Source organism: Doryrhamphus excisus, linkage group LG4 (genome assembly GCF_037039965.1).
Source record: "Doryrhamphus excisus strain RoL-2023G ecotype Guam linkage group LG4, RoL_Dexc_Guam_v1.1, whole genome shotgun sequence".
NCBI classification, from domain to species: Eukaryota; Metazoa; Chordata; class Actinopteri; order Syngnathiformes; family Syngnathidae; genus Doryrhamphus; species Doryrhamphus excisus.
The window spans coordinates 7,039,416-7,064,545 of NC_136360.1; the positions used below are offsets into that span (position 1 = coordinate 7,039,416).

The following is a 25,130-nucleotide window of genomic DNA, read 5'->3' on the forward strand; positions in this document are numbered from 1 at the left end:
AGGGAGCCACTGAGCCCAGCACTGATCCAGCAGTCAGCGGTGGTTGATAGTCTCCGCTGCAGCCTGAGCAGTACAATTAACCCGGGAGGAGAGTGCAGAATGAGCCGCTGTCTCCAACCACAAATGAAGACACCCTTGCGGATAACATGTCTTGCCGTGTGATTATCCTCCGAGTATAAGATATCGCATTCCTTTCGGGCCATTCGACGGCATTGTCGTTTACCTGTTTTTTCCCTACACCTCCTGGTGGCTGAATGGAAGCCGAGGGAGCGGTCGGGCTGTCGGAGGCCAGGGACGGGAGTCCTCTATCCGGGGCCACAGCATCCGATGATGCTGATACGGTCGTTGGGGTTAGCTATGGAATGGACGCCTCAGACATGGGTAGGTTCACTGTCATCACGTTCACAATAATTTATATAATATGTTCTGTTGACCCTTTTTCGTTTTTAATGACATTCTATGGTGAATTTATTGTAAGCAGAAAGCACCGACTCATCTTTAGTAGCTAGCAGGGAGCTGCTAGCTATGCTAGCTGCTAGCTTGGATGAGGAGTGCAGGTGAAGAGACATACGGAAGGATTATTTTCACTTTTAGCATATAATGCTACATTCATGTCTACCTGGCCGTTTACAAGCGTAATAAACCTGATTCAATGTATATGGTCATTGAGGGTATAAGGTTTTGACTGGAGCTGGATAACTAACTAGCATGCCGTGTTAATGAGCCAGGGGCGTACACAGGATTTCTGACCACCAAACCAAAGCAGATGATTAATTTTTTAATAGCTTGACACAACATTAGACCTGACCCACTGGACATTAAAAATAGTCATATCATGGATACCACCTGTTATATGTGTATGTATCTACATGTACATAAAATGTAAAAGTTAAATTAACACAAAAAATATGTTATCTTAACTTTATTGATACTGCAAAAGTGGTCCCTTTTCAAACAGTTGTCACACAAGTGTAAAAAGAAGTTCACCAGGCATAGGCCAGTATGAAATTCTGACGGTATGATAAACCTGGGCAAAAATATTACAGTTTGACGGTTTCACAGTATTGTAGTTGCAGATCAAAAATGTATAATTTTGAAATATATTTATTGAAAAGACAAAAACGATCAATCAAAACATATATAAAATTCATATGTGGAATTTAAACTACATTTTAAAAAAGTAAGATATTTTTTAAATAATAAATAAAATGCAGTTGTTAATGCAGTCTACTGTGGCTAATCCTGCAAAACACATAAAATGCAAGTAAATGCAATCAAGTGGCTCAGGTAGGTCGTAACATTCATTCATTCATTTTCTACCGCTTATCCCCACGAGGGTCGCGGGCGTGCTGGAGCCTATCCCAGCTGTCTTTGGGGCGAGAGGCGGGGTACAGCCTGGGCACACAGGGCACATATAGTCAAACAACCATTCACACTCACATTCATACCTATGGACAATTTGGAGTCACCAATTAACCTAGCATGTTTTTGAAATGTGGGAGGAAACTGGAGTCCCCGGAGAAAATCCATGCATGGGGAGAACATGCAAACTCCACACAGAGATGCCCGAGGGTGGGGTCATGAATAATGAGAAAAAAACGTATGAAAAAAAATAATGCTACATTACTATTTCATAGTGGCACTTTCGTTTCCGGGTCATGAGATTGTTGTTAGCAACTGTGGTTGTTGCTTGTTGTTCAGTGGAGAATAAACACTTGATACCACTTATCCACCACTCCCATCTCCTTCTCAATCACATCTCTGTGTGCGACTCGGGCCGGATGAGTATATTTTCACCGCGCTGTGTTTTACCGCTTTAATGTAAGGAGCCTTGTACACGCAGGTTTGAGTGAAAAAAGACGAGAAACATGTGTATTTTGCACCTAGTCTAGCTCACAGAGAGAACACACTACTGGCCTTTAAAATAAGAGCCCAGTTTGCCGTTTAACTGTGTAAACAAAATAAGAGTGCCATAAAAAATATCTTCCACATGCAGTAGGAATTACACAGGCATTAGAGTTTATTGAACATTTAGTAGCAATGTGTGCAGAAGCTTGACATTTCATTTGAAAAGTTTCCAGTTTGTGACTAATAGATAAATGTGCTTTATAATTTCAGACAAGTGCATTTAAGAGCTTCTGCTCCTCCACTAACAGTGTAAAATGAGTGTAAATGTAAATGCTGGAGCGCTTGTTTAATCTCACGTCTTGTGCAGAGTAATTGTAGTCTGCAGTGTCGTGTGGGTGGGACAGCTGGGCTTCTTCCAAGAAGCAATGAAAGCTCCTCATAACAAACAAGCGGCACGCTCCTACTCAACTCCCTCTCATCCTCAACCACGAACACAATCCATTCAATGATGCTGTTGTCAAAACCACTTTTCCCTTAGGAAATCATGTAAATATATATAAATATAATAATCTCTTCCGGGGTCAAACTGTGGCCGGCAAGTGTCATGCATGCATGAAAACAGTCAACCACTATACTACAATATGTAGTATTAATCCTGGTTATTTTTACTGTTTATTGTGCTGTAGGGTAAGCCTGTCAGAAATGCTGACAGAAGCACAAAAGGTGATTCCATCTGCTGTGTCCTGGTGTGTCCTTTTCCTTTTGCATGCATACTCTCCCTCCTTTCTGTGTGTAAGATTTGGAGCTTCCGCCGAAATATTTGATGTTATGAAAGAAACAAAGGATGACGCAGTTTGCTTACGTCATATCACAACGCTGCTTGTGGCTACAACTATAATGGATGCAAGTAACTGCAACACCACAGTCTACTAGAATAGTCGAATAGTCCTTTATTGTCATTTTAAAGGACTATTCTACTAAGTAGACTGTGGGGTTGCAGTTACTTAGGCGTTTATTTACCTAAGCCATAACGTTAAATAGAAGCATCATATTTCTGAAAGGTTATTATACAGGTCATTATATATAACATTGAATGATGATTTGGATCGCATGAGGTTTTGTTAATAAGTATATTACGCAACATAGGAGGAACAGGGCCGATGTTGGTATGTAGCAAATGCTCAGCCAGCATTCATATTTTTAAAGCGCATGCAGAGGTAGCTGAAGCTGCTGGATGCTGACTGCTCATGATACTGGGGAGTTATTGGGGAGTTAAAACAAAAACTACATCCGGAAGTGGCTTACATTTTGATCTGGTGCCAATTGGAGACACCAGTGCACCCGGTGACTATAGGAGACTCGGTGGTTAATTGAGTGGAGACACGTCCAGGGCTCGACAATAACGATGTACCGATGGCCCGGGGCAAGTTAAAACAAAATTCGGGCAAGTAAATCCAATCAGTGATATTCCCGTCGGGCAAGTGCACTTTAGCATGCCATACAGCCAAGAGTTTTTTTTTTTTTTAAGCGGTTCTTGTTGGGTGTTGGTAAAACACGGACTACGTAATTCCGGTGGTAATTTGCAAAGCAATCCTTGCAAATCTTGAAATGGACCAATCAGAATCGTTTATTTAGACCGCGGTCCGTAATCCACAGTCCGCGTTTTACCCACACCCGTTGTTCGCGATCAACCAATCAGCGATCGTTTGACTACGAAAACATCCATCATGGCGTCGCTGCCAACATCGTCTAATTCTGAAGGAAACAGCAAAAAGTGATGAACCAGTGCCTCCTAAACAAGTATTTTATTAGCGGCAGCAAATCAAAGGATGGCACAGGTGAGTGAATCACATTGCTGTGACAATTTGAAGTGGTCACAATGAAACACCACCGATTCCAAGTGCTGATTTTGCACAAGCTACAAAATCTAGCGCTTCCATTTCTCTGTGTATTTTTCTCACCTTTGCTTCACAAATTATTGTTTGACCATTGAGCTTTTTTTCTGGATTAAAAACACTTTACTAGTACACAAATGTGTCTATTTAATAATGTTTCATTGTGGTGCACAACTTATAAATATCACTGCTTACTACGACTACGATGTGTAAAGTATTATTTATTTTATTATTTTATTTATTTGAGATTCTCATGTGATGCCACAAAAAATTACATGATATCATTATGGCAGTCTTTTCATTTTACATGGGGCAAGTTCGGGCAAGTAGTTCTCACCTTAAGGATTCCCCATGTGCAAGTCATTTTGGTTTTTAATGTAGAGCCCTGACGTCACACTTTTTAATTTAGTGGTTGTATTATTTTGCACAGTCTTGATATTTCATTTCATTTAATTGTCTAGTATTATATCCTTCCACAGTTGATGCTCATTGTAGACGTTTATTTTGATATTATGAAATTTTGCTCTCTTTAGTTCTTTAGCAATGTGCTCTGAAATCCACTTTGCACATGTAATTATGTTTTCGAATGCAAGTGTGAGTTTGAGTGTGAATTTCCACTTTGTTTGTGCACAGGATTATACTAAAGCTCTTTATCCTGTTTACCACAAAATTTGGTAGCGACGTGGGCCTGGGAAGCTAAGGAATAAGCTGTGAAATTTGGCAGCAAGATCTTGGATTATTTTTGTTTGTCTCTCACTTCAAATACTTCGACCTGTAGTAGACGGACACTGGAAATTGCGTCAAATACCAATCACTCGCTTGCCGAATTTTTGATCCAGCTGTTGCTTTGTTGGTGTATAATGTTGTGGTCATTGTGTGTATTATCTGGAAGTGTGTAATAGCAGCATGTTGTTGTGCAGGTATGAGATGCTTTGCAGTTTGAGCAGATTACACCCCACTGACTCACACCGGTCTAAGATGCTGTTCTCAGCAACAACACCGGCTGCTCGCTCACCCCAGTTTACCCCGGTCAGTGTCCAGCCTCCACGCTCCCTTCCAGTGTCTCTAAAAGGGCATTTGTCTCTCTTGGCGGACAGCTTTCCCCAATTTTGTAGGATCAGCAAGGATCAGCAAGCTCGGTTCTGAGCCAATGACTTGGTAATGAAAAAAAATCTAGTGAAATTGCATAAGAGGCTGTCCGTTGGCCACAAGGACTGAGCTGTTTTCAGTTTTTCCTTCGAGAAAAGGGTGTGACTACCAGAAACAGTCCCTGAGCTCTCTCTCTCTCTGGTGGTGTCACCGTCAGCCAGTCCACATCCGTTCGCTGTCTTCCACTGGCCTGCACTTTGACCTAATTGTGTTTGCATCACTTTATCATACACTGTTGTAAGACAGTGTAAGACACTGTTGGAAGAAATTTATTATTATCAACTCCTATAAAGTTAGCAGCACAACCCGGGCGTCCTCCTATGCACTCGGGGGTGTGACCAACCACAGCGGAGTGGGCCTGTCCGAGGCAGCCTGTAGGTGGGATACATTAAAACAGACTGTTTTCGCTGGAAGCACGAAATCCAAAGAAATACAGCTGAATAGGCGCAGATTCTAGAAGAACTGGAAAGCTTTCTGTGCTGGTTACTGTGTGTAGCTACTCTATAGGAGTCCACCACTCAATACAAGGGGCTAAAAAATTTGCATAATAGGTCCCTTTTAAGAAATGTCTGAGAGTCAGATGCAGTCCACAAAAGAGCCACATCTGGTTCACAAGCCATAGGTTCCCCCTCCCCGGATTTAGCCATTTTTATGATTGAAAAGGCTTAATTGGGCCAATGATACGTATATACAATTTGCTTATACCATACTTCATTTAGCCCTAAATCTTTTAGTTTTATCCAGAGTAAGCTTTTTATTCGGACTATTTTCTTGCCTGATGCCATTGGTCATGGTGGAAGAAGGCTGACCTCTCCAGCCTCTTCACCCTCACACACTCGGTGTCTGATGCAAAGGGTGTGATGTGGTCTGACAGCAGAGGACAGCACAGCTTTGACCTGCCTCGAATGTTGTGGAAATGAAGAGTCAGGAATACCAAGAGGAGCATTGCTTAGAGGGGCTACAAAGTCTTAAGCTTGGCATACACTATGATTTTAGTGTCGTTTTTAAATTCCAGTTAATGGCCTGCAAGCTAAAGATTGCGTCTTTCACATCAGAAATAGCACAAAATAACTGCACCAGAGCCTGTGACAGCACTGTAAATCCCATTGAAATTTGGCTGTACTTAAAGCTGACTTTCACAAGCTGTAAAAGGGGCTGCAGTGCTCTTGTGTGGTTGGTGTTCACTTTCGTCCTGTAATGCATGCATCAACCTCTTCTTCACCTTCTTCTTGGATGGATGGTATAAGATGCTCAAATGACACAGGGAATGGATTGTTCCTTCGAGGCCATATGACGCAAACAGAGAAAAAAAATTATTAAGGCTAAGGGTGTCCCGTGGCGGGCTTTGCCCTTAGCTGCAGAGTCTTTTTCGGACTTTGGCGAGGGGGTTCTGCCACATGACCAACGTCACTTCTGGTCCTTCATCACACGCTGTTTTTGTGAGCTCTGCACGATGGATCTGGGCACTTCTGGATATATCAGTTGAATAGTTTGTCAGTATTCCTGTTTGTAGCGTGACAATATCAAATGTTACACACTCACAGATTCCACATTAGGGACCATGAGACAGATCATAAACATCAAATGAGATTAATAATGTGATGGAGCATGAACCAGTAGCAGCGATGTAAGAGCTACGAGTGTGCAGCCTCTATCTTGTCTGCCTCTCGTGGACGCCCATGTGACCAAGCAACAGCAGAGCCACCCCTCCTCCTTTTCTTCCTCCTGCTCTCCATCGCACATGCCACATACATTCACACAAGGTTGAACACACTAAAGCAGGCACATCCAATCACGCTGGAACCACATTTGATGGAAAAGGAATGAAGGAATGTTTTGAAATAAGAAGTGATGATGCAGAAGTCACTTCCTTACGTGTTTATTTTTCTCAGTATTTCCATGTGAGAGCTGTGGTGTGTGATTGGCTGCTTCGGGTCATGCTTGACAGTGTATGTTTTGCATTTGACTGCAGTTGTTTGCATGCAAGCATAGGTAACTGTGTGTGTGTGTGTGTGTGGAAGGTATTTTACCTTCCGTCCAATCTTCCATCCAATCCTATTCCCTATGAAGATTTTTGAAAATCCAATCTAAAGCTCCCTTCACATCTGTGGTTCAATACTCTGGTTCGCAGTTCACAAAGCCTTCAAGCTGGTATTTTTGTGGGGCAGCGCACAAAAAAATAGACATAAAAAATAGACACAAAAAAATAGACATAAAGTAAGGATTTGATTTGGCAGCTTTTGTGATGTATTATGTGATTAACTGAAATATTGCAATGCAAAACAGCGTCTGCTGTGTTGACTACATTGGTTCTGCTCTATTTAAAGGGGTCCTATTGGGCTTTTTTCCCCACTTTTCTGACCTGTAAATGTTTTTACAATGTTGTCTACTTTTGTCAAACGATGTCAAAGGGTCACATAATGAGGTTTGTGCATTTGGATGGCTCGGCACCCTCAGTTTTACAGAGGTTTTTCTAACACTGAGTTCTACTGATGTCAATGTGATCCAGACTTCCTTATATGGGCTTTAGATTGCCTGCACTCAGTAAAAGTGGACCTACGTATCTGGAAGTTCTCGGGAGTGCCTGGGAGTGTGACCAATCACAGCGGAGTGGGCGTACTGAGAGGAGGGTGGAGTAAATTAAACAGACCTTTTGGGTTGGAAACAGGAAGTCCATTGAAACACTGCAGAAAGAGATGCAGAATCAGGAAGGTCTAGAAAGCTTTCTGTGCAGGTTATTGTGTTAACTGCTCTATTGGAGTCCACAACTCAATACGATTCACAATTTACAGTAAAGCTTATCAAGTATACTTTTAAAGCGTGCTGTCACAACATACACTCACACACACAGAGACCTAACATCTAGGACATTTTCTTATTTGTAATTTCTGCTGTCATTTTAACACTGGTCTATGTAGCATTTGCATTTTATTTTCAATTGAGTCATCTGGTGCACACTGGGGTTCAAATGACACTTGAACAAATGAATGATACTGGCAGAGTTTAGCCAACCCAAACACAACAAGTGTGAACGTACCCTTAATATACATCCCAATCCACTTTTAGGTGTCCTTGCTAGTTATCTTATGACTACAATCCAATCACAATGTTTATTTTTAAAAACCTATTTCCTTATTTGTCCATCACACACACACACACACACACACACACACACACTGTGCCTGTGTCCTGTTGCCATGGTGCTGCAATGAGGTCAACCAGCATTTTTACGACAACGATACTCATACTATGTGTCAGGAAACAACATGCGATACACTTTTCACGCATCACGGTCATGTGTGGCTCTGCATGAATGATTCTGTCCATCAACATTGTGAAGAAGAATTGATGCCTGTTACCAACCTGGCCCAGATCAATACCATGACTCCCAGAGGACAAGCTAAGTAAGGAGCTGTATCTGAGATGAGTGTTTATTTTCTTGCCAATATGATGGAGCTCTGGCTGGGATCTTTGCAGCAGTAACAAGAAGAGTGTTTGCTTTTGGGGTTAAAGTGGATTAAGGGTGAAATCTACATTTTCCAAACACTGAGACCTTTTCACTTCATCAAAGCGGATAAAGAACTGGCTAAAATCATGGTCAAAAGGACTTTGTTGCGTCTTGTTGCGGTATGCATTTACAATCCAACTAATCAAACTGACAGGATGGTAATGGAATGATATTTGACTGAACCCTCATCTAGCAACTGTGCTATGAGATGAGCAATATTGTATGCAATATTTATTTTTATTATGCAGATATTTTCAAGATGGCAACATCATTGCATCATTGTGAAAGAGATTACTGAAGATGACATGACTTGAGCATCTTTTTTATTACTTTTCTCTTTCTTGCTTTCAGATGCTGCAGCAAGGAAAGCCTACATCACAGAGGTAAGTTACAAGCCCCCCCTTTAACGTAATTATACACCTCCACATTTGTAACCTTTAGTCTGGATTGTTACTGTGTAATACACTTCTAAAACTCTCTAAACCTGAGTTTAGAAAAAAACATTATATAGTCGGGGCCTTCTCCTACTCTCGAAATAAATAAATTGTGACATTTTCTGTTGTTTTTTTACTGTTCAAACCCAGATATGATTATAAACTGTAAACTTCAGGCATCATGTTATGTATTGTTATGTATATATTGTCAAAGCATGTTGGTGCTTTCAAGTATGAAGTGAAATAAACAGTTCCATTCTGTTCCATCATCTTGCTTTTGCTTGTCAGATGCCATCCTCTTCAGGTCTTCCTGGTCAAGGAAAGAAGATTGGCCACAGAGGGGTGGATGCATCCGGAGAAACGACTTACAAGAAGGTTTGTACACTCAGGCTGGATTAGGTTGGGCTTGTACACCACAAATGCTTCATGACTGTGATGGTTTTTTTTTTTCCATCACCACAGACAACATCCTCGGCCCTGAAGGGAGCCATCCAACTGGGCATCGGCTACACGGTGGGCAACCTGAGCTCCAAGCCTGAGAGAGATGTGTTAATGCAGGATTTCTACGTGGTGGAGAGCATCTTTTTCCCCAGGTCTCCTCCATCGCTACGTTGAAATATGTTTTTTCATACATTGTACATACTGTATTTAAATAAGCTTTTGTTGTTTGCGTTTGCAGCGAAGGGAGCAACCTCACTCCAGCCCATCACTTCCCAGACTTCCGCTTTAAAACGTATGCTCCTGTGGCCTTCCGCTACTTCAGAGAGCTGTTTGGCATCAGGCCAGATGACTACCTGGTAGGACCACACCTACTGTATCACTTTTACTCTCAGCTACAACCGTCTTCATCTGTAACTTCACATCATAATTAGCTGGACCAGATGGGTGTTTGTGAAATCTATGCACCAGCATGGATTCACACCAAAGGCACAGTTGGCGGCTTGTCTTGAGCAGCGTGGGAGTCAAAATAAGGATAGACAGCTTTGTGGTGACGAGCCATGGTCTACCTCAGTTGCAATCAGCCTTTTCTGCATTTAAATACAGCTACATACATAACAGCATTTTAACGATAATTTTGAACAATAATGAAACCGGCCATATGATAATGTTTGTGTTTGCAGTTTTCATTTTATGAACAAACATTGTTTGGCTTGGCTCAAATGTACTCAGTTTGGGTGTTTTCCACTTAGAAATAGTACTGCTTCATTAGTCACTGCTAACAACACCCTTTTAGATTTAGGCAGCAACAAAATGGACCACTGCAGCAAAGTGGAGACTGGTTTGGAGACTCAGTTTGTTTCTTGGTACGACACACTTCCATAAATTACTTAAAAGCTTAGTTTTGACCAAAGCGGTTTGGTTTGTATATACAAGACTCGCTCAGCAACTAGTTACGTGCAGATGCTCGGAGAATAAGTTGTTGTTCATAGCTAAACTGAGGATGGACATCATCGTACCCGCTCTCCCATGCCCGCCCCCCACCCTTCGTCATATATCCCAACTGTGTATTCCTCTAAAATTTCACTAATGAGCGACCAACAGTGGTTTACATCACCTACACACGGTATCTCTTTGGCAAGCGTGGAACCCTGGTTAACCAGGAACTAGTACCTCCTACTGGAGAATGGGAAATCAATATCAATCAATAACGATTACGTCTGACCTGTTTGAAAACTTTGTCACCATCTTTGTGTCCTTGTGTTTATTTGCAGTACTCCCTGTGTAACGAGCCGCTCATTGAACTGTCCAACCCTGGCGCGAGCGGTTCTGTCTTCTATCTCACAAAGGATGACGAGTTCATCATCAAGACGGTTATGCACAAGGAGGCGGAGTTCTTACAGAAGCTGCTGCCGGGTTACTACATGGTAGGAGAGCACACTGTGTGCACCATAATATTATATAATACGGTGTGGTTATTAAGCAGAACAATATGGAGCTAAACTGCCTCATTAAGGAGACACAAGTGCAGGAAGGTTTAGGGGGTAATATTTTTGGATCTAGGTTTTATGCAAGAAAACCTCAGTATGACTTCCTCCCTTTCCTCATAAAGCAGACATAACAGCTCTGTCATCTCCGACTCAAGCCTCAAGCCACGTGCTTTTATAAGAGTCTTGATCATAGTTTCGTCATTGTAACATTAGCATACCGTCTCTTCCCAGCTCTCCTCTGTGTCTGCAGACTCATTTTTAAATGAACCTCATCATCAAAAACTCCATGTATGACCATGCCATATCCATGCCTGCAGCATCTTAGCTTTATGTGTGGCAAGTCTGCAGGAATTCAGTTAATCACTGAAGAATGTTAGTCAGTCACCGCAACCCAGTCTGCCAAGTACTTTTCATTCTCTTACTTTCTTACCTCTATTACTTTCTCATTCTCTTGTGTGTATCTTGTAACCAGAGAGATTTTTTTGATATGTCAATCTTTAAAATGATTCGCTGTGACAGTCCACACCCTGACGATAAATAGTTCCATAATACCAAATTGTATTTAAATTTTGCAGCAATGTAAGTATAATATATGAAGTTAGTTTGACCTTTTTTTGGAACATTTGCCTTTTTAGGTCCTACTGTAGACTGCAAAAACTGAAATCTAAGCAAGGTCTGGTTCAAGAAGGCTTTTTCTGAATAGAAGATCAAATGGTTTTTCCCCCTTTTTTTGTCTTACTTACGGGTCAATGCGGTGTATCTCTGCTTTTATTAGTGCGAATTGATTTAACATGGAAAGAGCCTAGTCAGAAAAAAGACCTTGTTAGTAGAAGTGTTTGTATATGCAGTCAGCTCCACATGTCTGCTGCAGCTGACTGCCTGATGGCCGATGGCCGACTGAGCAGGCTGACTCTGAGCTGCATACAGATCACAGTGATGTAACCACCTCTCTCTTGCTCTCTGTCGTTTCTCCTCTCTCTGTCTTTTGTGATATGCACCTTCCTCAATGACATTTCACGTCTTATCACACTGCCCGCTACTCAGTGCAGCTTTCTCAGCGCTGTTAATCCTCGGCCACGTGTGCACTTTCACATCCATGCCCACCCTCACGTTATCATGTGTTGGCGTTGTTGGCATCATCTTTTCCTCCGCCTCTCCTCGTGCTGACACCAGGGTTGTGATTGGATGAGGGCACAGGACGCTGAATAGCTATCATTATGTCGCTGTATACTTCTTGCCACCAGTTCCTCTGCTGAAATCCACATTTTTGCATCTCGACTGTCTCCCTATCAGCTTCAGTTTACCCTGGATATAAGCATACCCTTCTTTTTCCAGACATGTTTGTAAAATAAATATTTTTCAGCCTTTTTTGTGAAAAAATAGTCTTATATTTGGGTCAATACAGTATTTGGGAGTTAAGTGGCAGCAAACCTTCTTTAGCGTCATACACTGTGAACCCCTGGGGACATGTTGGAGAGATGCTAGGTACTGAATGAATTCCAGTGTCAAGCCCATCCATTGATTTAGTTGTAACAATAATCTTCCGTTTCCTCCTTCTAGAACTTGAATCAGAACCCTCGCACTTTGCTGCCCAAGTTTTTTGGCCTCTACTGCGTCCAGTCTGGGGGCAAGAACATCCGTGTGGTGGTGATGAACAATGTCCTGCCCCGCGTTGTCCGCATGCACCTCAAATACGACCTGAAAGGTTCCACCTACAAGAGGCGAGCATCCAAGAAGGAAAGAGAGAAGGCCAGGCCCACATTTAAAGACCTTGACTTCATGCAGGACTTGCAGGATGGACTGATGCTCGACCAGGACACGTACAATGCACTGGTCAAGACCCTGCAGAGAGACTGCCTGGTGAGTTTGGGTCATATTCCCTGTATTGACCATAGACTGGAGACATTATAAATCCTTAATTAACTGTACAGGCAATAATTTAAGTAATATTTTATAATCTTAACTGTCATACAGGTTAATAAAAATGCGTAAAAACAACCGCTAATACAATGTATTGATAACAAATAGCACTAAGTTAACATTATCGAATAATTCCACTTACGGCACTTCAAGTAAATTCAAATGTGTACCCGTCACTTGTGCCTTATTTTGTTATGAGTGTCACAAAATCGCCCCAGAAAAAGCAAAACAGATGGGGTTTTTTTCCCCAATAGTCAATTAGATAAAAAATTAAGTGCCGTTATAAATGACCACCTTACATAATTATTCATACATAACACATTCAGTCTCCAATACATATATAATTCATGTGTGCTTGCTTAAGCATCCTGTGTGTGACATCCACATCGCCAGGTTTGATTCCCTCTGGCGCTGACACCGTTATGCACTCTGGATAAAAGCCATCTTTCTGCCCATGATCCACGCGTTCTTAGCCTGTCATTACATTAGCCTGTGTTTGCACGTTTTCTTCAGGTGCTGGAAAGCTTCAAGATCATGGACTACAGCCTCTTGCTGGGAGTTCACAACATGGACCAAGCAGAGAGGGAGAGACAGATGGAAGGCTCCCAAGGCGGCAGCGACGAGAAAAGGCCCCTGGCCCAGCAGAAGGCCTTGTACTCTACCGCCATGGAGTCCATCCAGGGAGGGGCTGCCTGCGGAGGGACCATTGACACTGAAGACACGTGAGTATATCCAGTGGCACATGCCAAAGGCTGGATGCTACAAGAATGAGCATAGGTTCAATTAAAATGATTTTATTGATGAACCACAGGCTCTCCAATCGGGTGTAGCTTGACTAGGTTTGACAGGCTTACAATTCTTGAAAAGTGTTTGGAACTGTGAAGTGGCAAGATCTCCTTGCAGACAGGTAGCACACTTGTTCCGAAATGTAAATGCCATGTGACCCAGTTGTGACCCAGCACTTGTGCAGCCCCAAACCATGACACTACTCCCGCCATGCTTGACTGGAGGCAAGACACAATTGTCTTGGTACTCACTTGTGTAGTTGATTGTATTGCCTGCTCTTATGAAATATAGGCAGATATGCTGTCATAAAAATAGTTTCTAAAATTTGAGCACTGTACTTTTTGTTCTTTTTTTCCATTCCTTGTTTTTTTGTCTTAATCTTTCTGTGTTTGCATTGTAGGATGGGTGGGATCCCTGCTGTCAATGGAAAGGGAGAAAGGCTTCTTCTTTACATTGGCATCATTGACATCTTACAGTCCTACAGGTGATCATGTGATGGGAGGTTATATCTATGTTTTATACACACACAGAACTGTCAACAATAATATTGTCTGTCTTTGTTGCGCAGATTAATCAAGAAACTGGAGCATACATGGAAGGCTTTGGTGCATGATGGAGTAAGTTTTTTAATGCACCGTACACTGGAGCACTGACTAACTCACTAACTCACTGCATGATCAATTCATGTTTAAGAAGACGCAAACCACCATTTTCCATGTCTCCCATGTTCTCCATGTCTTACTCATTCCACTCTCTCACACACCCTGGAGACACCCTATGTGTCACTACAGTTGTTGGGAATACGGCATTCATTCTTTCTTTTAAATGTTTCACTCACTCGTCACAAGATAAAGTAATGAATATATGTACTTTTATCAGTAAGTTTCTTTCCTTTCCAAAATTCTTGCACATGACTGTAAATTACATTTGTGGTACTGCCTAAGGGTTGTGGTTAAATTGCTTTGAAAGACATGCTAGCTTATCCAGTATGTAATGCAAACAGTATATCAGATATATGTTGTATAATCATTTGAACAATTAATTGCTAAGTCTCCCCTGTGACCCTGCAGTGCTTAATGTGTTTTCCAAACAGTTGCACAAGCCGGGTGAAATTGCAGCATGGGAAATTGCAGTATGCCGTAGACTTATCACCTGTCACTCACAGGACTGTTGCATAGATAAGGCAAACAAGTATATTCACACTCACTTACATACAAACAGTCAATGAGCCAATAAGCATTGGCTCATGTATCGGACCTCATTCAATTATGCAAGTGTCAGCCTGTTAGAGAATCAATAATGTCTACTACATTGTCTACCTCTGCCTGTGTTTATGTGTTTATGGCTTTCTAGTGGCTGGACCAACAGATAATGTGGACCTGTCATGATAACCAATAAATCAATTAACCGCATGGTACATAAAAACAAACTTAATAATTTGCCTGCCTCTCTGTATTGACATGTGCATGCGTGTTTGATTTCCTCCTCTTCTCTCTCTATACCAAACAGGTCATTGTGATGAGATGGAACGTTTGTGTAGGAAAGTATAGCCAGAGAACACAATATTCTGTGTGCCTTGAAAAATTGTGTCAAAATTGTCTAAAATGGCCGATACCGAAGGAGTTGTCTGTTTAAAAATGGCTGCTGTTGAATGAGATCATGGAAAAAATGGTCCCATAATAATGTTGACATTCATCAGCAATAATTTGTAGGACAATTATATGCCATTAATCTCCCTCTCCATCTCTCCCCTGTAGGACACGGTCTCAGTCCACCGACCTGGCTTCTACGCTGACAGGTTCTTTAAGTTCATGAGCAGCACCGTTTTCAGGAAGAGCTCTTGTGAGTTCATATTACTTTTGAGACCTTACATAGTCAAGCAGAGCTGCAAGGGAAGGGCAAAAGGAAAAATACAGATAGAGCTCAAACTGCCTTATTAGGTGCTGTGAGCGTTTCTCATGCCTTTGTTTCATGTTCTCGTGAAAAGATCAAGTGAATTGACCCTTTAAATTCCCTTCCATTGTAGTATCACAAGGTGTATCATGACTCTCATACATGATTCATGATTGGCTGCGTTGTTGTTGATGTTGTCTTTTTCGTGTGTATTGTGCAGCTTTGAAATCATCTCCATCAAAGAAGGGTCGGGTCTCTCTGACGGTTCCAAAGTGTGGCGGCCCTGGTGCAGCTTGGTCCGCCAGCCAGCTTACATCCGAGAGAGACGAGAACATCTATGACCTGAGAGGCGCTCGTAGCTTCCCAACCCTGGAAGATGAAGGTAAATTAGGTACATGTGCATCTCCTAATATTTTAGTGTATGTGTGTATGTATATATATTCTAATCTACTAATTAAATTTCTACTACATTATTCTTTTCTGCACTCTGTGTATACAAATGCCCCAGTGTTTTTCGAACAAGAAATCTTGTAACATTTTAATCTCTTTGTTTTTATTCCAGGGCGACCAGATCTTCCATGCACACCTCCATCGTTCGAAGAGGCCACCACGGCGTCCATCGCCACCACCCTCTCGTCCACCACCTCTCTGTCTATCCCTGAAAGATCTCCCTGTGACACAGTCGAGCACCCACGCTACAGGTAGCGTCACACTTTATAGTGTGGTGTTGTGGACTACCACAACACCACTGACAGTTGGTAACTTGATTTGTTGTTTTCGTAGCCATTGCCTTAATATTTGTCTCTCTAATTTGTTGACATGTTGTTTTTTTCCATTGGTCAGTCGGATACAAATGATTGAGCTCTGTGAAGTCTGTCTCATGAGTTTTGCCTCACAGATTATTTTAAAAACAAACCCGCGACCCTCGTGAGGATAAGTGGTAGAAAATGAATTAATTAATAAATGTAGGAGTTGAGTTGAATGAATTACTGTCTGGTATAAGCATCACTGACACTAAATGGGGCAACGATATTGGGTTTCTGTATAAAAGACATACATGTGTAAATTGCTTCAATTTTGCAGGGTTTTTTAAAAAGAGGTTACATATTTTGATTGTTACATTTATCTCCAGGAGACACACCCAGTCTCTCAGCCATGATGGAAGGTAAGTTAACATAGCGTCAATGCTAACACATTTTATATTTAGACCTTTGTATGTGCTTTGTGTGGGGCTCTATCACACTAAGTGTGTTACATGTGTAGGACCCAGGAGGAGCTGCGTGTGCGTGAAGAGGACCAGCAGACCATCACAGTGGAGGTGGAATTAAAGAGACGCGACAGTGAGCCCACCATTTCCATTCTGCAGGCTTCATCTGACCCCAGGTACAGCAGGAGGGCCACATTGCCATTATAGACTATATAGTGGAAGTTCAAGAGTCACACCACTGAGGTCATACAATTAGGAATTTTACTATAGTTTCTGGGCAAAATGTGAGTTTTAATTGTAAATTGATTGAAACAGATTATTTCTATTACCTCCAGTATTAATAATCTGAACAGATAGTAATGACACATGGTGTGCTTAACATTGTACTTGATGCATTGCATTCTGTCAACATGAAGTATATAACGTATATAACCTCAGTATGGAGTAAATACAACAAAAAGAGGCCCCCATGCTAGGGCTGCTGTCATTACGACCAAGTAAAATTATGAGAAAGTGGGCATGTGTGATTTTGTGAAAGAGTCTTTTTCCATGGTAGCACAGCGGGGCGGGCAATATTTGGGGGAACCAGGCATGAGATGTAGGGCAGTGGGACGGACAGTCACGAGGCAGCTCTCTTGAAAGCTGTGATGACCTGATTTGTGGGACATTTTAACCTGATTTTGTTTTTTAATTAAAGCACTGATCGAGTGGTTGTATTTCGGAGGGAGACCGGGTTATAATCTCTTAACCCTTCTATTAATCATGATGATAGGTGTCTCGGTTAGAGGGAGGATCAGGGTGAAGGTTTGCTGGGGGCAACCAACTGAAATAAAAGGACTGATACAAAGAAGCAGTGGTGAGACATACGTATGGCCTTGGGCCCTGGATGGAGCTTGCTTTAGAGCTAGACAATGATGGGATTTCCACGAATGAACCAACCAACAAATTGACCTGAATCTGCTCAGTCGTGTGACCTGACCTGCTGGGGAATAGGTTGGATGAGAGAAAGTAGGATGACAGAAGGAAGACATAGCCAAATATACAGTTCTTGTATGTAATATTATTACATTGTGCAGGTGAACATTATGTTGTGGTCAGTGTACCTCTACCATGTACAGAAAACGATGCATGGCAACATTATTAAATCAGCCAATCAGGTCAAGAATATGCATTTTTTTTTCTCTGGAGACACTAATATTTCATATGAGAGCTGATAAGGCAACTCGGATGTGCATAAATCTGTGTTTCTAGCCAGCTACAAACAACAAAGGATCATGGCTACACTATACTACTCTATACTACTATATTGCGTCACTATATCCCAACATGCTTACTCTTCTTTCCCACAGTGAGGCTCAAGAGGATGAGGCTGCTGCAGTCTCTTCTCCAGTCCGTGAGGCCTCTCCCGCTGCTGTCGCTCATCCATCCGAGGCAGCTGGGGACGCTTCATCCAGTCCCAAACTGGAGGCGGCGGCGGCAGCGGCAGTTGTGGTAGTGGAACCAGACAGGTCCAGCCATATGTCAGGCTCAGGGTGCACCAGTCAGGCTTCGGTGGATGATGATGACGATGTGCCAGTCACCGACATCTACTTTGTAAGACACTGTACACTTTAACTATCATTACATTATGTTGTGTCTGATGGTGTTGAGGCCGAGCTGTGTGATGCTCTGCCACAGAGTTGTTGACAGGTGGCATAATGGTCATGGACATTCAGGCCGGTATGAGTGTGTGCAGTACGTGGTGCATTCAGTTAGTCCGTTCTCTGAGCGGAGTAATAACAGCATATGGCCCATCTTCTTGCTGTAAACTTATTTGCTGTTTTTGTCTTTAAGGTCCCATATTATGCAAAATAAATATACTTAATAATCAATAATCTAACACTAATATGTGTCCCTATTGCCTGTTTATGAGCACTATATGTGAGAAAAATCTCACTGTGTTTCTATGCCATCATGAAGGAAAAGGCTCTTCATGGACATGATACCACCTCTATACTGGCAGACAGGAATGGGCAGATGCAGCTCATTAGCATTAAAGCTGTAGACACACAAAGTACAGCTTAAAGAGCAGCACACTTTCAATACACATGGGACCGCTGAGACTTAATTGTGCTTAAAATAGTATAATGTATGACCTTGAGGTGGGTTACACATACAGTACAGTATAAAGATTACATACACCTAGATATTAATGACAATTTGGATTGATACGGTTTTTGTTATTACCTGAAAGTTTAGCAAACATTTTTACCCCTTTTCATTCTTACGTATCTCTCGCTAGCTACACGACTACAACCACAAGAGTAAACACTGACTTGGTTGTGCAGGCTTACCAACAATATCATCATCTCCTGGCATCTGTGGTTGTTTATTAATCAGTCAAGAAGGTACAGATGAAGGGGAATTTCTCTTTTCCATTCTCACCTCAGCATGCCGTCTTACTCCTGTCGCCTTCTACTCCCTCCTCCTTTTCTTTTCACCTCCCCTTGTTTGTCCATTTGTCATCCTATGCGGTTGTTGTCAGTTTCCCGATGGAAGGACGTGGGTGGTCTCCCCTCTCCGACAGAGGGGCAAATGGCTGTCCAGCTGGCCAGTAAGTGAGTTAGATGGGCCCAGGTCTAGAAAGTGGCAGCTGTGTTAGATGAGATTGGTGTCGTGCTCGTCTCTGTTTTTGGCATTGGTCAGACCCAGCTTAAGGCTGCATACATGCAAATAGAAGGTGGAAAATACAGTGGAAGCGCCGAAGTTGAACACAGTCATTCTGTGATGACTGTGACTGTGATTGACGTCCAAGTTGCTCAAATTTCCATGCATATATTACATATGTTTACATCATCAAACCTGTATTACCACATCAGGCAACATTGAAAGGTTCAAGAGAAATTAACCACCGCCCAATTTCCCTGAGGGAATCTAACAGGGATTAATAAAGTATTCTGTCTGTCTGTAAGTCTAACAATAAAACTAAATACTACTCACCTAGGGAACAAGAGGTGTTCATAGGTATTGCAAGAATTATTAAAGCCTTGTGATATTTAATGACTTATTATTAATGGACTAGTTCAAATTGTACCGACCATGTTGCAGTATGTTCCATTTGTGGTTCTATGGTTATCATTATACCTTTCCTATTTGCTATCATTGGTAGGTACCATCTACGGCTACATTACCAAAAAAAGTGGGTGGAGTTAATCCTTTAGATGTTTACCGAAACCCACCTTTTAGATCAGGGTTTCCCAAACTTTTATAGATCCTTGGGACACAGACTTACAAAAATATATTACCAGTATTTATAGCCATAGCATAAATACATAAAACATAAATGGATGATAAAAGTAAACAGTAGACATTAAATTATAGTTGTGAGTGCAAAAGTCATTTGCTAAAGCATTGCGTGTCTGCTTGATGATCAATAAAATAGATTTCAACATTGTACTCATTAAAGCAATGACCAATAAAAATTGACCGGCCATCCGTTTAAGGACTAAGTATCTCCTCCTATTGGGCTAGACAACGTATGAATCAACACACAGTGTGATTTCAGCTACTTCCAATCAACATTTGCATCCACACCATCTAACGCTAAATTGTCCTCCCTCACATATCAAAGTTTCCAGTATGTCTGGGCGACACTTCCCTCCTTTACATCCCTAACTTTCATTTCCTGTCTTGTCTTTTCTTCTCCTGCGATCTCCTGCATCTCTCTCCTGCCTGCAACCGCCGCTTATCTCTGTGCCACTGGCCTCTCCTCTGTCCCTTTGGCTCCCTCTGCTGTGGTTGGCGTGTAAAAAAAAAAAAACAGCCTCCAGAGGACAGGACCTGGGTGTACTCTCCGCTACACTATGGCTCAGAGTCTAAGGCCCTGCCAGATGGGAATTGTGAAAGAGAGACAGTAAGTGAGAAGCAGCCGACTAAAAAGTAAATTACATAGTGCTAGAAAATCCTTCAGACAGGAAACTTTGGGATACTACAATGCTTCTCAAGTTCGTAAAAACCTCCCTTACATTGCAGCATCCATCCCTCATTTGGTAGACTGGTGCAAATGGTCTCCATGTGTGACCATTTAGTCCACAACCAGCCATCCTGTGTTTCTCCAACAACAGGCAGCATGCATTATGCCATGTCTCGTCATGCCCATACTGACAGATATGCACACACACTAATCTCAAATGATCTCAAGCATAGTACAAACAAATAATCAAAATGTCGGTTTTGAAATCTGTGGGGTGACCTGAAGGACGTCTTTGTACAAGATGTGCCAAGACATAACAGATTAGGAGTGCTCTTGCCAGGAAGAGTGGGCAAATACTTCCAAGTCAACAATCCCAACACATAGCATTTTTTAGGGTGTGCACGCTTATGTTCTCAATTTCGAATTATATTGTTTTATATTATATAATTATATATTTTTTATACTCTGGAACCTCCAAAGTAACAAAAGTAACGCAATATAAAGTGAATGAATCTGTTCCAAGCCATTATAAAACTGTTTAGGCCATGTTTAAAGTAATGTTTGTAAGTCAAAAATACTGTAAGTTAATTACATGTAATGAAGAGAACCCAGTGAGATACATTTTTGCTTCTATGATTACCATCACACTTTTCCTCTTTGCCATCACTGGCTCTTGTCTTTGTTGATTATAACAAATAATCCAAAGAAAAAGTGAAACACAATGTGGAGTTAATCCTTCAGATGCTGATCTGATTTATTGTGACACGTGGGATGAGTCCACATTTACTGTATGACTTTTGGAAGTTCCTTTGTATGTATTTCTATATTAGTACATTTTATGCACCAACTCTCTCATCTGTCAACTGTGTGTCTTCAACAGTAAACCCTGCTCTGTGACTGAAGGGCGTGACGGTCTCAGCAGTGAGGATCATTCACCTGAAGTCCAAACCTCCTCATGGTAGCAGCGGATTTCTTGTTATCTCAAGAGGGATTTTAAAAACGAACCAAGGGGAGAAGTGACTGGAGTGTCCCAGAAAAGGGAAGGGAAGGGAAGGGAAGGGGAGGAGAGGTGTGAGGAAAAAACTTCAGTCCCTGCCATTTTACATATGATACTTGTGTTTACGTGTGACATAGTACAAGTAAAGTTGTATGTTATATGTTTGGTGTGACACACCACACTAACTTATGTTGTCTTGCACATGAACTCAACATCTAACAAGCCTATCTTGTTTGTCTCATGTGCATCCATGTGGCAGCCATATAGGAGTAGTGTGGATTTCCATAGTAACCTAAACAAGACACTTTATTGCAATTTTATTTTTCACTGTGTTGTCATGATATTTACACACATCACATCAAGTCCCCTCATTTGGGGCAGGTACCTCTCCAATGTGGCAGCCTCATACATGCATACATTGCTAAGGAAAATGGGGCATTTAGGGACACTCCGCCATTCCCCCACCCCATGCAAAGGTCATGTGGTCGGCCAGTCAAGTTATCTAATATTTACAAAACATGATGTTTAGGACAGACATTCTAAAACGCATGTTGCTTTTATTTAAGCTTCATATCAAAATGTTTTTTTCAGTAGTACTGTCAACGGATGTTTATTTCTTTTAAACTTTTATTTTTCTCTTTTTTGTGTCTGTTTGATCCAAAGAACCTTGATTATATAACTGCATCTGTGGGGGAAGATTATTCCAGATCAGACGTTTCACTTTTGAAATTTCCTCCAATAGTGGCCTCCACTACAAAAGATGCTGTGTCTTGGTAAATTATGGGGTTGTGACGAATAAGCAAATGGTGGTAGCTGCAACTACCTTGGTTGATAGACATTAAATTGAAGGCTGCTCATCAAAACAACCTCACCAACCGAGTAATGTTCATGGTATTTCGGATAAGTGTTACTGCACCCTGTAGTTTCCTGCGCAGTATTCCAGATGATCCCATCTTTTCCCATGATTAGTGTTCCAGTAGATTGAAAGGTGCTCACTTCACAATTCTGTGTGCATCCATATTTATTAGTCTGGTTTGGAAATATTTTTAGTAGTCACAAAATGAAGACAGTTTTGGCCACTGGTCTCATGGCCACTGTTTGCAAAATATACTAATATTATATAATAATTGTATTACAAATATACATTTGTCCAAATAAAATTTTGCCTCCCCCTCAACAAAGGCCTTACCCCTGATAGAGTCCTAGTAATTGGGAATAGAAGTGAACAAACTTTAACCTTGTAAAAGCGAATAAACTATTTTATTTAGTTAGTTTAAAAGTGTTTAATGCCTTTGTCGGGGAGGGGGAAAAGCCCTTGCCCCAAACCCAACGGCTTACTTATAATAGATGCCTAGTCCTCCCTGTAGTTGAGTGAATAAACCAACTATATGAGAAAACACGCAAATGAACATCCCATGATAGTCTTCCAGCCTGGCCCGTTGTTTTGGTCAATCACACTGGCATTACCATGTACTTTTACATATACAGTACAGTAGTACTGCAATGTTTTTTCTTTTTACTATGTTGTCGCCCTAACCTCCACCAGGTAGATGTTTCCTAATCTCTCTCTTTGTAGACATAGCACATCAGTGGTAGTATTTGCAGTTCAAAATCGTATATACATATATACCTGTTACTTCTATAGTATATAAATGAACAGGGATGAGACACAGTAGTTTTGAAAAGCGATTGAATGTTGTTCTACTAACTGTTATAAAGAAGACCTGAAAATGGTGGCCAAAATAAACATGAATCACATGACACATTTGTGAGATAAATAGTTAGACGACATTGTTTTTTTTTTTTGAATATCCAAATCTCTTTGCATATTCTAAAAATCTTCATTAAATACTTTTTGTTTTTTTACAGTGGGACCTCCCAAGTCAAACAAAAGTAGTGGCTTTCTACCAAAATTGTATATGATGACAAAGGTAGAACCAGAAATGGGACCAGAAATTACTACTAGTTGTTGATATATTTTTTTGTTGAAAGATATTTTCCAAAAAAGAGTCTTGAAAGAGAGGAGGCTTATGTCTTACTGGACAAGGTCGTCTCTATTTGGGTCCAGCTAGCCAAGAAACATTGACTTTTACTGGTTGTTGTCAAAGGGTGACAAGTTTGACCTTACTGTCATTCTATCATGCAACTCTTATATCACTTGCATAACCGTGAGGAATGTTCAAATGTTGCTTAAAACATGGTCCCCACAGTTGGTAAAGGTTTTAGAATGGCCACAGCTTGACCTTGAAACATTAATGTTTCCATTGCTTAGAGACCGACTGGTTGTGTGACTTTGGAGGTTCCAGTGTATTTTAATCTAGTCTCGGAAATGATCACTCAGTGTATGTTTCTGTGTGTTTTATCTGTAACAGAAGTCACTTTGTTGCTCATGATGTGTAATCAGTGCTGTCATCAGATGGTGACCATAGCAGCAATATTTCCTTATTTCATTTGAATTGCCTTATTATGGAAGAAATGTAAATGTAATACCATTGTTTATTTATATATTCTTTTTTTTTCCACATGTGCAGTCGTATTTATTTTTCTTTCTCATAGTTGTGCTCCTGAGAATGTGTACATAGAAATTCTAAATGCATATATAAAGATATACAAATATATTTTCCATCAGAATTTGAGAATATTATTTTTGTTTGGTTTTATTTTTGCTGCTCGACAAAGAGATAGTTTACTGAGTCATATTCCTCAGTGTGTTTACTGAGAAGCAGCAGATGTGTATTTATGGTGTGTGACCACATCACAGCTGTTTCTTTGTAAAACAAGCCAAAACGATTTGTGGGTTTTACTGTACATGCAAATCAGTAGGGATTCTTCCAAAGTGTTCAAGCTGTGTGTGTGTGTTTTGTGTGTGTGTTTTCCAGTCACCGTGTGTTCCTCCCTTCTTCCAATCGGAAGAGTCCTTCACAGAGACATAGCATGGTTTCAAAATGAATAATGCAGATCAGAATTGTGTATTTATGTATATCTGTGTATATTCATCTATTTATACCTGAGGATAAATAGATGGCTGTAAGTGTGTGTGTGTGTGTGTGTGCGCGCGTGCTTGCACGTGCGTGTGTGTCGGGACGCAATCAGAATGAATAGAAAATAAAGCAGTTCTATGAATTGTCCAATGCATACCTTGTGTCAAGCGGTTTTATTGATGACAACAAATCCAACTTTATTGCGCAAACACAAGCAATCACTATCACTATTTTGGAATTCCAGTCACATTTGGTTTGGTGTTACATTATTACATAAGTTAGTACTACTTCTCCTGATATAATAAGCTTATTGTGGGCATCATGAATGTTGTTTGGTAATGCAGTGGGAATGAAAGTGGCAGCATTATTTATTTTAATATGAACTACCAGCAGTTGTGCTTTATCTCAAGTGCTACCATGGATATTCAGGACTGTTCTAGAATAGCTTAGCTACAGTTCTGTAATTTTGTCTTATTTCATGTCATTGCATATGATATTGTATCAATCCTCTATGTATGGATATGTTTACAAAAAACAGATTATTACATTCATGTTAAAATAATTGAATCCTTTAAAAATGTTAAATTAATTTCAAAATTATATAATTTGATCTATTATTAATTATATTACAA

At 41.0% G+C, this 25,130-nt stretch overlaps 1 protein-coding gene across 3 annotated transcripts; it reads left to right on the forward strand.

Annotated features, from left to right (window-relative positions):
- Nucleotides 1-15: 15 nt before the first annotated feature.
- Nucleotides 16-24,646, forward strand: pip5k1ca (phosphatidylinositol-4-phosphate 5-kinase, type I, gamma a). 3 transcript variants are annotated; one of them, XM_058074278.2, is made up of 18 exons: nucleotides 16-381; nucleotides 8,752-8,783; nucleotides 9,123-9,209; nucleotides 9,297-9,427; nucleotides 9,514-9,631; nucleotides 10,547-10,699; nucleotides 12,323-12,622; nucleotides 13,196-13,404; nucleotides 13,869-13,952; nucleotides 14,037-14,085; nucleotides 15,226-15,310; nucleotides 15,582-15,752; nucleotides 15,924-16,062; nucleotides 16,494-16,526; nucleotides 16,625-16,744; nucleotides 17,918-18,161; nucleotides 20,371-20,460; nucleotides 21,401-24,646. In XM_058074278.2, exons 1-18 carry the CDS (start codon nucleotides 255-257, stop codon nucleotides 21,401-21,403), a joined length of 2,175 nt encoding a protein of 724 aa, XP_057930261.2. In that variant the 5' UTR covers nucleotides 16-254; the 3' UTR covers nucleotides 21,404-24,646. The 3 variants fall into 3 exon arrangements, with proteins under 3 accessions (XP_057930261.2, XP_057930262.2, XP_057930264.2); XM_058074279.2 differs by having other exon boundaries at nucleotides 17-381; nucleotides 15,582-15,743; XM_058074281.2 differs by lacking the exon at nucleotides 20,371-20,460 and having other exon boundaries at nucleotides 17-381.
- Nucleotides 24,647-25,130: the final 484 nt, after the last annotated feature.

Coding starts and splice junctions, on each gene's coding strand:
- pip5k1ca (XM_058074278.2), top strand. CDS start 255: ATGGAAGCCGAGGGAGCGGTCGGGCTGTCGGAGGCCAGGGACGGGAGT. Junction 9,632..10,546: donor TCAGGCCAGATGACTACCTG/GTAGGACCACAC, acceptor GTTTATTTGCAG/TACTCCCTGTGTAACGAGCC. Junction 16,745..17,917: donor CAGGCTTCATCTGACCCCAG/GTACAGCAGGAG, acceptor TCTTTCCCACAG/TGAGGCTCAAGAGGATGAGG.